The sequence below is a fragment of the Haematobia irritans genome, chromosome 5 (assembly GCF_050003625.1).
Source record: "Haematobia irritans isolate KBUSLIRL chromosome 5, ASM5000362v1, whole genome shotgun sequence".
Lineage (NCBI taxonomy): Eukaryota > Metazoa > Arthropoda > Insecta > Diptera > Muscidae > Haematobia > Haematobia irritans.
Window position 1 is genome coordinate 79,439,930 of NC_134401.1, and position 13,140 is coordinate 79,453,069.

At 32.8% G+C, this 13,140-nt stretch overlaps 1 protein-coding gene across 1 annotated transcript in view; it reads left to right on the forward strand.

The window, feature by feature from the left end:
- LOC142240587 (integrin alpha-PS3-like) overlaps positions 1–9,718 on the forward strand; it is a 39,990-nt gene extending 30,272 nt beyond the window's left edge. The window contains 3 exon segments of the mRNA XM_075312279.1: positions 8,574–8,775; positions 8,828–9,062; positions 9,065–9,718. Coding sequence (XP_075168394.1) covers positions 8,574–8,775; positions 8,828–9,062; positions 9,065–9,416 — 789 coding nt within the window. The 3' untranslated portion in view covers positions 9,417–9,718.
- The last annotated feature ends 3,422 nt before the right edge of the window (positions 9,719–13,140 follow it).

A 13,140-nucleotide genomic window follows, 5' to 3' on the forward strand; every position in this document is an offset into this window, starting at 1 on the left:
TGGAAGTTGGCTACGAGAATTGCATTTAGCACATTTCGGTTTGTACACATTTTTTGTGCCACAACCATAACAAAAGATGGTCCTTGTCTCAAGACAATCTTGCCAGTGATGGCCAACGCTGTCACAATTCCAGCAATTACCATTAAATTCTTTTTTAACAAGGGCATCAACTGAATATTTAAGTTCCTCGGCAGGAGGAGATTCATGGTCTAATTCTGAAATATGACGACGTGTAGGAAAAGTTTGATTAAGATTACGTGGGGTCAAGGTTTTCCGTACGTGCTCATCGCTCCACAAATTTTCTCGCATTTGCACTAATTTTCGTAAATGTGAAAGGGAATGAATGGGCACGTATAGCAAATCTTGCCTAATTTCCGGTCTCAAATTTCTGGCAATTATTTCAATAAATTCTTCCTCTGCCATTTGTCTCGGCAATCTATCGGCTATCATGCAAATAGCATCGAAAAAACTATCGTAAGACTCTCCCGGTCTTTGTCTACGGTTACGAACTTCTTCGATAATATCGAAAGAGGATTTCATATCTTTATATTGTTCCTTAATGGCAACACAAAAATTATCCCACGTAATAGCTGGTACCTGCTTGTGGTAGCGCCAATACCAGTCGCGCGCTTTACCAGTTAAAAGGGTGTTCAAATTTCTACAAATGACTGAAAAGTCATCGTTAAAAGTCTCTTTCGTGAGGGTTTTGATCCTGTATAAAAACTCGTCTATATTAAGGCCGGTTGACGAACCATCGAACTTAAGGTTCCAATTTTGTATAATTGATGTCACCTTGTCGGCCTGTACATTTGAGCTATATATGCTAGAAAAACCATTGGGTGAACCATTAGCATTCTGAAAGCCAGAGGAACGTGGTACCTCATTTGGGCCTATGTTGAATTGTAAATTCGAAAAATTTGCCTCAGGTGGTCGGTTGCGGTTTACGTTAACATTTGGAAAATTATTGGGTGGATTGTGTATAGGTAAATTATTATTGTTTCCAAGGACGTTGTTTTCACGCCCTTGAGTAGGAACATTTAAATTAGAATCTGGTATATCTGAATTATTTGTGCCATGTGCAGGCTGTTGTGGCGAAAGTTGCATATTTTGTAGTATACGAGTTACACTCGTTTCAATCAACCTACTTATTTCTGTATAGTCAATGCCTGGTGGATTCGCGGCTCGAACGTGGTGCTGAAAAGGGGAAATTGAAAAATTCTGATTTCTTGTACCGGTATTTCTGTTAGGCGTTTGGATAGCGTCCGCTGCCTCATTAGTGCTTATATCTAAAGGAGGATTTTCTGGCGCTTGAAATAAATTTCTAATAGCACTACGAGTGTTATAACTCTTAGACATTGCCCCTCTACCTTTACCTCGCTTTGCATGAACCTTTGGAGGCGGTTTCGATGAAACCGTAAAGGTTCTAAGTTCATTAAGTTGGCATGCCCGTTTGCACATGGGACATTCCGCTGTTGAAGCTAAATGAGTTTCGATGCATGGCCTATGAAAGGGATGCGAACATTGGCTCAGCACTAAGCAGTCCTGACCCTCAATTAAAGGCTCATTGCATATCCGACAAATAGAAAAAGTCATGTTAGTGTCTTCCGGCGAAGGAACAGGAAGATCACCAACGCCTTGTGATTGCTCCTGAGAAGCCATTTCAAAGCATTTAATTATAGTCAAAATGTCAACTCAAATAAAGTACCGCTCACACAATCGTGTTATTCAACAAAAAGTGTGTCAATGTCAAAACAAACAGAAAAAAATCTTCGAAAAAAAAAACAATATATATTCGAGACTTTGTGTTTCTAAATCATAAAAAATTCAACGTCTTCTACCAGGTGATGATCATAAATAGGTGTGAAATGTATGATTTTCGAAAAATAAAATATGCAAATGAATCAATTATTAGTCTATAGGTACGGATATCCTAAAATTAATTCTAATAGACAAACCAGCTTGGAAATTGTTTCGGACATAGATCTCCCGTCTACACAACAATAGTCATTAAAATGCATCTGCTAAATTAATGAGATCCGGTCGCTGAGCAGGTGCTGATATCTAAGCCTTGTTACAACAAGATTTTAGAATACCAAGTTCTAGGAAAATTTATGATTCTCATTAAACTAGGACATTATGTAATGAAAAATCTCACATTAACACCGACGGTCAGATAAGTTGAAGTAAACTTCGAGCTCCTGAAATATCCAGAAGGGTTCCTGTAAGTATTTACCACATAAAGTCTCTAGGATAAAGAGTCAAAATTTCCCTTTTTTATATGAAATAAAAAGATGGAAAAATAATGAAAATTTATGTAATAAAACTCTTCCGGCCCCACGTTGGGCGCCAAATACTGTAATGTACACGAACAAAATTGAAATTGAAATTTTCGATATGATTAAAGCATCATTGAACTCGAACGGAATGAGGACCACGGGAGCCATTATTGAAACTAGCAACAGTCTTGGGTGGGGTTCTTGTCCCTTTCCCTACGAGCCGGGTTCACAAAACAGTTATTATTATAGACTCCCTAGTTCGAAGTACCCACAATTTTAAATGATGGAAAAAAAAAATAAATTTAAAAAAAAATGGACCGGAAGATGGTAAATTTTTAATTTCATAAAAACGAGAGACTAATGAACATGCGATATAAAACTAACTTTCGAAAACTTACAAATTGGAAAAGATTTCTCCGATGTTTTTGAGAAATCAAACTCACAACCCTCACCATCCGTAATCCTAAGTGGTAATATTTTTTAGGATCCCTAACTAATTTCACTCCAAATTTATTTGAACATCCCTATAGTAGAAAACGTAAATCAATATTTACCAATTCATTATCATTAATTATGTTTTATTCACATTATAGAAAATTCATACATAGCTCAAAAATATATTTAGAAATTAATTATATACGAATATTTAAGTTATTTTAAACATTATTTAAGAATTATATATTAAGAAATTTTTTTTTGAAAGGTTTCCTATATAGCAAAATTCAAATCAATTCTAAATAGCATAGCCCTTAATGGGTTATTGATTTCATTACAATAAAAAAAAAGACATAGCAAAAACAAGGGAAATAATCAAAACAACAGAAATCTATCCAAATTTCAGATACTATGAGGCAGAGTGAAGAAGAACTTAGGTGAGGGCTATAGTAAACAAAGAGTGACTTACATTATGCGCGAATAAATGAGAGTCTTAAATCATCAATGAAAAATATTTATGTAAATAAGTATGTACGAGTGATGTACTCTCCTCACTATAGGCTCTCTTGACTCAGCTCGTTTTGTTTTCTTTTCTTTATAGTATAAATAGTAAAAATATCACCATGTGTTTCACTTACCAGCGGCGTCCAGTCATGATGAAGGCCTTCTGCATGCTCTGCGTAGTTGCTGGCTTTATGGAACAATGTATGTTAGCTTATGGTTTTTGTTTAGGAAGTAGAATTTCTGTTTTTATAGCATGAGAGATTTTTTTGTTTTTGAATTTTGCTTCGGATAGGATATACACTTGTGATTAAATATTTAGTAGATAGGCAAACATTATAAAAATTATTTTAAAATTTAGGATTTAGATAAATTATTTTTGTTACATAATTAAATTGTAGATTTAAGGAAATGGAAGTGAAATTGTGATCAAATATTTAGAATCTGGTAAACATTAGAAAAATTATTTAAAAATTTACGATTTAGGTAAATTATTGTTTAAATTTTTATTTTAAAGAAATGAAATTAAATTTGTGATGACATATTCAGTAGTTATGCCAACATTAGGAAAATTATTTTAAAAATTAGTATTTAGCTAAATTATCTTAAGTATATAATTGAATTGCTATTTTAAAGAAATGAAGGTTTCATTTTTCAATAGCGATACAACCAAAAATTGTTAATTCTGTTTCAAACTTTTGCTTTTGATTTAATTGAACTAAAGTACGGCAAACAAAATAACATTACGTTTCATTAAATTTAGTTCATATCCGAAGAAAAAAATGGTATTATTAAAGATTAAAAAAGCCCTTAACGATCACGTTTGGGTGATTTTGAGATTATCGGGACTCATGAAATCAGCACGAAACCAGCTAACTCATTAATATTAAATAATGTGCACCATATGATTCAAGGTGGAGTTCACGATGGAAGTCTTGAAAGAAAATTGCAAATACGATGAGATTTGATTGATGTTGTCTGTGCCCTTTTTTACGCAACTTCTCGAACAATGCTGGAGGGATATTTTCACTCTGGATTAGTGGCAGATAGATTGTCTTGAAGCTCCTTACCCTGTGGGTAAGAAGATCTCAAATTGTCTCTGGTGTAGTAAGGATATTTTCAGTCTGGCGCGTGTTGTGGGACCCTTTTGGGAATTTTCCTTGTGCTCTTCGACTACAGCACCACAGACTCAACGTTTGGGAAGTCTTATCGAAAAAGGGTATAATCACGTTGGATCTAAAATCACAAGGTCTCGTCAAAATCTCATAATTACCGAAATAATTTAGAAATTTACCTTATAAAATGTTATTGCCAAGTTTTTACATATGCTTTTCAGATTCTTTTAAATATTCAATTTAAAATGTATGACGCAGGATTGGGATTTTTAAATCGGATCACTATTTCGATTATTTTTATAGGCTGACTGGAATAAACTATTTGATCTCGTTTGCCGGAAGTTTGAAGAAAGAAGAATTTTCGCTATTCTTGGTTCAGCTTGAAGCATGAAATTTTTTGACAATCGCGTGTAAAGACAAAACGTCAAATATGCTTGAATATTTTTTAAGTTGGCTAATTCACTCTGGCAACATATAATCCACTTGGTACTAAAAATACCATAAAATCCCACTTTTATATTAAAAATTATCAACTTCAATTTGTTACACGATGACCGATTTATTTATTATTTTAATTATATTTTTCCACAAAATATTTGAATAAATCTATTAAGAGTTTGCCACGTAACTTCTCACTAGAGCAATTGTTGTAAGAGACGATCAAAAATTAACTAAAGTCAGCTGCACGGACGGACGACGAAACGGTGTCATTCATGAATGGAAAGAAAGAAAAAAAATGCAAATGCATCGTAACAAAAACAAAATTAATGGATGAATGAAATGAATCAATAAGAAAACATAGTCTCCAAAAATTCTCACGCATAGCACAATTCTAGTTTCTTTTTCTCATTGACAAATTTACGATTAGCCCATGTCTGTCGCTGTGTAAAAATACAACTAATATTGAAAATCAATGAACTGAGTATAAGGCCTATCCAGGAATTAACACAAAGTAAAGCTCAGGTGCAAAGTTTACACAGTAATATTTTTGATGAGCTTATGGCATTATAGAAAATAAATGAAAAATAATAATTTTAAATTAACTGATAAATAAAATTTATATTGAGTATAAAACGTTCCACTACAGTTTATGATTCCGTTAAAACTCAAACAAAACAAGTATATACAGCAGTAAGTTCGGCCGGGCCGAATCTTAAATACCCACCACCATGAATAAATATTAGGGTTTCCTTTGAAATTTCAGGGGGGTTTGATGACAGATATTCTCCCAAGCAGAGCAGATCAACTAGTGCACTTCCCCAAGATAATTTTCAAGATTTTACCTATGAAGACTATATCAGATCCTGGATTTATGGAGGCATTACCAAACCGATAAAAAACTAATCCGATACACGTTTTTGTGAGCCTAAAATACCAGAATATTTACCATTTCCGGCAAATCGGATAAAAACTACGGTTCTAGAAACCCAAGAAGTTAAATCGGGAGATCGTTCTTATGGGGGGCTATACTAAAGTATGGACCGATACTCACCATTTTAGGCACACATTTTTATGGTTCTAAAGTACCTCTCGATTTCCAATTTCAGGACAATTCAATAAAAACTGCGGATTCTAGAAGCCCAAGAAATAAAATCGGGAGATCGGTCTATATGAGGGTTATACAAAAACATGGGCCGTTACTCACAATTTTCGGCACACCTCTTTATGGTCCGAAAATATCTCTAGATTTCCAATTTCAGGCAAATTGAATGAAAACTACGGTTTCTATAAGCCCAAGAAGTAAAATCGGCAGATCGGTCTATATGGGGCCTATACCAAAACATTGACCGATACTCACCATTTTTGGCACACCTCTTTATGGTCATACAATACCTCTAGATTTCAAAAACTACTATTTCTATAAGCCCAAGACCCCAAATCGGGAGGTCAGTTTATATGGGGACTATATCAATTCCTGGACCGATATAGCCCATCTTCGAACTTGATCAGCCTGCAGACAAAAGACGAGTTTGTGCAAAATTTCAGCACGATTGCTCCATCATTGAAGACTGTAGCGTGATTACAACATATCGTCATATATCATATATCGTCTTAGAATTTCTCCCTGATCAAGAATATATATATACTTTATATAGTCGGAAATCGATATTTCGATGTGTTACAAACGGAATGATAAACCTCCGTCACCATTCTATGGTAGTGGTTATAAAAAGGTTCTTATAAATCGAGAAAGGTTCTTATAATCGAGAAAAACGTACAGCTTCGTTTGTCAGGATATAAAGTATAAATGAAATATAGTTTCTAGCAATTAGACTCAATAGACGTCTTTCATTAAGCAAATAAATCATACTCCTAAGTTGTAAACACACTGTTAGAAAAATATGTTTTTCATATGTTCCGATATAATCAAAATGTGTTTCGGGCACAATTTTTAAACACAATATATTTAAGTGCAAACATGTAATGTTCCTAAACTAACACTAAATGTTTAGGACACATATGTTAATATGTTAGAATATATTATGTTTGGGACATGAATGTTTTATAAAAATAATGTGTGTGAATGTAAACATATAAATTTACAAATTTCGAGTAAACATATATATGTTGTGATATTTTATTCAGAGAGCGACAGGGAGAGAGAGTATAGAGAAAGAAATGGAGATGGAAACCGGGAGGGTTGACGAAAGATATCAACATAACACAGTGAGAGAATGGAAAGAGAGCAAATTCTGTGAAACCGCTTGTATGTTGTATCGAAAAACTGTTTTATGATAAGTCCAAAAATTTTATATGCTTAAGTCTAAAAATTATTTAATTTAAATATTAGAATGAGTATTCGGAGTAAAGAGTAATTCGGAACCAAGAGAATAGACATTTGAAAAAAAAAAAACAGCATGTGTTTTCGCCTTGAGAGCAGCATTTTATGTACACTGAAAAAAAAGCATACCCGGTTCCAAAGATTTTGTCTTTACTTTAAAAAATTTGGTATTGATTCCGAGCAAAAGAAGCGGAGAATACAAGTAAGGATACTTTTAAGACACAATTCTCTTTTAAAATCGGGTTTTGTGTACTTGCTTCTAGGAAGCAAATTTTAATTTTTCGCTTTTTAGCTTTTTTTCTTCATATGCTATCAAAGTCCTTTAAAAACTAGTTAACGACGACTTTATTTTCCAAATTAAGACTCGACTTCTTGTAGAAATTATACAGTGTTTCAAGTAAAAAACGTCTTTAAAATAAAGTGTTGGAAACATGTCCTATATTTGAACGATTTTTTTCTTTGTAGTCAAGATGCAAAAAGACAACAAATTTAAAGACAATTTCATTAAATTTAAAGATTTTTTCTAAATTATTAAAGTAAAGTTGACCTTAGCCCAAAAATTTTTTCTTTCATGTTATGATATCCATTTTTAAATCAAATCACTTAATTATAAGGACAATACGCCTTCATTGAAAAGTTTATCGACCTTTGGTCAAGGCAAAAAACTTTATACTAGAGAAATGCGTCTTCTATGCTAAGCAAAATTTGCATTCGTATTTTAAAGACATGAAATCTTTGACCTCACGACAATATTTTTTTCAGTGTATGTGTGGACATGTGTTTTGTTTATCATTTTGGCATTATGGGCAAAATTGTTTTCTTGGTTCGTTAAAAGAAATCGGAACGTATGCTAACCACTACTCCACGTGGCCAACAAATGTATGTATCTGTTAAATAATGTTATGTTTGCATGGGCTCGTGGGCGTTGCAAGCTATGCTATATAAATGTAACTTATAACGATAATTGTCTATTGGTGACTATAACAGCTACGTAGCCCAGTGGTAGTGTGTTGGCTTACAAATTGCATGGTTCCCGGTTCAATTCTCTGTCCAAGCGAAAGGTAAAATTTAAAAAAATTATAAAATTGAATAATTTCTTCAACATTATTTGTATTACAGAAAAAGGTGCCGAGAACTAAAAATTTCGTGGAAGTGAAAATTATGTGAGGGAATGAGCACAATCTTCTTGGGGAGAAAATTTTTCTAAGCATATAATATTTTTGGGCTCAAAATGCTTCCAAACATATAATATGTTCACATAAAACAAATATAATAATGTTTCGGCAATATCCAATAATATATGTGCTTCCTGCAAAATATGTTTGGAACATATGTTAGAGAAGCGATTTTTGTTGAAGAAGAAGTTGTTGACATACCAGACGCTCATATATAAATACTGAGATGGGCAACCTATATTTTGGAAAACTTTTATTTAAAAAAAAAAACCAAAATGTTTATTTCCAGATAAAAAGTGGAGGACCAAGCACCATTAGCTCTATATATATTGTATTCGATATTCCAGTAAATTACACATATCCCGATTCCGAAGAAGTTCTTCCAATTGTGAACACTTCAAGCATTTCTATGCTGTCAACTTACGATTCTCAAATAATACCTTTATCCGATCCCCATTTTGAAGAGTCCCATGCACAAGAAGAATTATTCGGTAATACATACGATGAACTGTCATAAAAATTTTATAACATTTTAAATTCTAGATATTGACATAAGATCATCAACATCTCGTCGAAGAAAACGCAGAGACGCAATTTCCTACGAGAATCATCAGAACGCTTCCAAATTGCTGCAAAATTTCGATGGAACTTTTCTGCCAAATCGAACCATTGTCTTAAACTGTAATAACACGGCCAGAGTTCAATGTGTACGGACCCGCATTAACATCCTCGATTTTAAGCCAGATATTCCCCTAGAGGTTGAGATGAAATATCAAGTCTACATGTCAGCAATCGAAAATCTTCTGAAAATTCCCGAGAGTTTCTTGTGATACAAGTCGATGTTGATATTCAAACACCCAAAGACCGTTTGGACTCGACTGTATTAAAAATAAAGAAGTTACCATACAACTTAATAACGAAGCATCAAAAACATCGAAATACTCCGTTTTGGGTTTATGCTCTTGCTGCTACTGGCGGTCTGCTGATTTTGACTCTTGTAACCTATGTTCTTTACATAGCTGGCTTCTTCAAGCGCACGAAGAAGGAAGAAATGGAAAAGTTGATACAAGCTTCAAAGAATTCCAAAAATGTTAATCCTGAAGATGGTGAAACATGTGCGCAACAACAATGATGTACTCAAAAAACTGAACCTTCTACCAAAGCCAATTTAACTCAATTTTAGTGTCATGTTTATTTAGATCATTTTTTGAGAAAGTTTCCTTGACTTTAATAATTTTTTGCGTACGTTAGTTAAATGAACTAAAAACGCTAAAAAAAATTATACACAAATCAAGCGTATAGATTTACTAAATTTGTATTTCCTTCAAACAAGATGAGGACATTTTTGGAATTCCAATTTTTTTCCTTCAAACTTCGAAATTTCCTTTAACAAGTTAAAAATTTAATTATGTCTAATAAAATTTCTTGAATTTATCGGAAAATGTTTACTTTTTACGTCTGGTACACTCTTAGAAAAATATGTTTTTCATATGTTCCGATATAAACAAAATGTGTTTCGGGTACAATTTTAAAACACAATATATTTAAGTGCAAACATGTAATGTTCTTAAACTAACACTAAATGTTTGGGACATCTATGTTAATATGTTAGAATATATTATGTTTGGGGCATGAATGTTTCATAAAAATCATATGTGTGAATGCAAACATATATAAATTTACAAATTTCGACTAAACATACATATGTTGTGATATTTTATTCAAAGCGACAGAGAGAGTAGAGAAAGAAATAGAGATGGGAACCGGGAGAGTTGACAAAAGATATCAACATAACACAGCGAAAGAATGTTGTATGTTGTTTTGGAAAACTGTTTTATGATAAGGCCAAAAATTTGATATGCTTAAGTCTAAATATTATGTAATTTGAATAAAGAGAATGGACATTCGGAACCAAGAGAATAGACATTTGAAAAACAAACAGCATATGTTTTCGCCTTGAGAGCAGCATTTTATGTATGTGTGGACATGTGTTTTGTTTATCATTTTGGCAGTATGGGCACAATTTTTTTCTTGGTTCGTTAAAAGAAATCAGGGGTCTTCATAAAAATAACGAAAGGGCACTATACTCTTTTTAGAGTTGGGAGAGTAAAATAAAATAAGGAGGAAATAGTGAAAAATTACACAGTAAAATATATAAAAACAAAGTTTAGTTCCTCTTTATTAATAAGTAGTCCACGAGGAGTTGACGGACACCTTCAAATATAAAAGCGGGCATTAAGTTCGAGTTTTGCAGCTAAAACAATTTAAAAAGTTTATTTTCTTTAAAATGAATTATTAACGAAAAATAAAAGGCATTTTAGAGCGATGGTGTTAAATGCTAGTAAAAAACTGTTCACGCCTAAATAAATTTATGTTTATATTATAAAATTACTTACACCCAGAAAAAAGTGACCCCTTCTTTAAGTTAAAATGAACTCATTGTTAAGAAAGTTGAACTTCGTATAGCGCCAAAGACATTTTTATTTGTTTGAACGATGTGATTTTCGTAGAAATTAGGTATGATGCATTCCATATATTAGTTAACATTTTCCTATATTTATGTACCACTATACTACAGAATGAAAAAATTTAACTGATTTGAATTCATATATGGAATGATTTTATTGAAATATTTCATTCATTTGGACAAATCTTACACATTTGTGGTAAAACTTTTACTTCATAATTAGAACTGCTTACCTTCGTTTTTAAATACAATTTTATTTATTTATATAAGCAATTTTATCTTCAATAAAAGACATGTTTTATTAATATATTGAATATATTTATTAAGAATCAACCATGTGATATTATCAACTGTAAAACGCACTTTTTCTTCTTCTTGTACTTTTCACTTTTAGTAAGTTGCTGCCCAACGATTTTGTCCTCCTTTTACAATTTCAATACCTACAAATATAAAAAATCATAAACCATTTTTGTTACAAAAGGTTTGCGTCACTGAATATTACCTGATAATTGAATTCCAAATTATTCCAAATAATTGAAGATTCCAAAATGAATACAAATGAAAGGGTTGTTATTCTGCTGGTGTTTTCTTTCTTTATACACCATCACGAACATTGATAGATTTATTTTCAAAAAACGAAAATTTTCCTCACTAATTTAAAATAACAAATATTTAATTATACAATTATTATTCGAGCTTTATGGACAGATATAGATTAAGGAACATGGTTAATAGAGCCATTGAAAAGAAAACGCCAGATACCAATCTATACACGCCTGGACTGTACATGTTTCGGTTCGGGCGAATGAACCTTTCCACAGCCTTTAGTATAGATCTGGCTGGGAGAGATAACTCAATTTTGGGCCCTTTATGCTAACTCCTTATGGAGAAAACATTTGGGAAATTTCCTCTTACAAATTGAATCATCTTTTCTCCCACTGTACATCATCTTTTCATATAACTTACAAGTCCCTTAATCTTATTTTTATTTCGTTTTGTTACATAGTAATGCAACAACACGAAATTTATTTTTAGAAAGCTTATTTGTTAGAATTCACCTAAGTGGTGAACAGTCGAACAATGCTTATTGTTTCTACAGTCAACTACAACATATGACAATTAACAGAAACTGGTTTCCAGGAAACAACAACAATTCTAACACGTACATTAGTCGTGTTTTTCCTAGTTTTACGACGGGCTCATCGTTGCTTATTATATTACATGTTAGCCTGATACCGAAACAGGCAATTGACGTCCAAATGCATTATATCTAATTATACAATTATTATTCGAGCTTTATGGACAGATATAGATTAAGGAACATGGTTAATAGAGCCATTGAAAAGAAAACGCCAGATACCAATCTATACACGCCTGGACTGTACATGTTTCGGTTCGGGCGAATGAACCTTTCCACAGCCTTTAGTATAGATCTGGCTGGGAGAGATAACTCAATTTTGGGCCCTTTATGCTAACTCCTTATGGAGAAAACATTTGGGAAATTTCCTCTTACAAATTGAATCATCTTTTCTCCCACTGTACATCATCTTTTCATATAACTTACAAGTCCCTTAATCTTATTTTTATTTCGTTTTGTTACATAGTAATGCAACAACACGAAATTTATTTTTAGAAAGCTTATTTGTTAGAATTCACCTAAGTGGTGAACAGTCGAACAATGCTTATTGTTTCTACAGTCAACTACAACATATGACAATTAACAGAAACTGGTTTCCAGGAAACAACAACAATTCTAACACGTACATTAGTCGTGTTTTTCCTAGTTTTACGACGGGCTCATCGTTGCTTATTATATTACATGTTAGCCTGATACCGAAACAGGCAATTGACGTCCAAATGCATTATATCTAAATAAATTTCGTGTTGTTGCATTACTATGTAACAAAACGAAATAAAAATAAGATTAAGGGACTTGTAAGTTATATGAAAAGATGATGTACAGTGGGAGAAAAGATGATTCAATTTGTAAGAGGAAATTTCCCAAATGTTTTCTCCATAAGGAGTTAGCATAAAGGGCCCAAAATTGAGTTATCTCTCCCAGCCAGATCTATACTAAAGGCTGTGGAAAGGTTCATTCGCCCGAACCGAAACATGTACAGTCCAGGCGTGTATAGATTGGTATCTGGCGTTTTCTTTTCAATGGCTCTATTAACCATGTTCCTTAATCTATATCTGTCCATAAAGCTCGAATAATAATTGTATAATTAGATATAATGCATTTGGACGTCAATTGCCTGTTTCGGTATCAGGCTAACATGTAATATAATAAGCAACGATGAGCCCGTCGTAAAACTAGGAAAAACACGACTAATGTACGTGTTAGAATTGTTGTTGTTTCCTGGAAACCAGTTTCTGTTAATTGTCATAT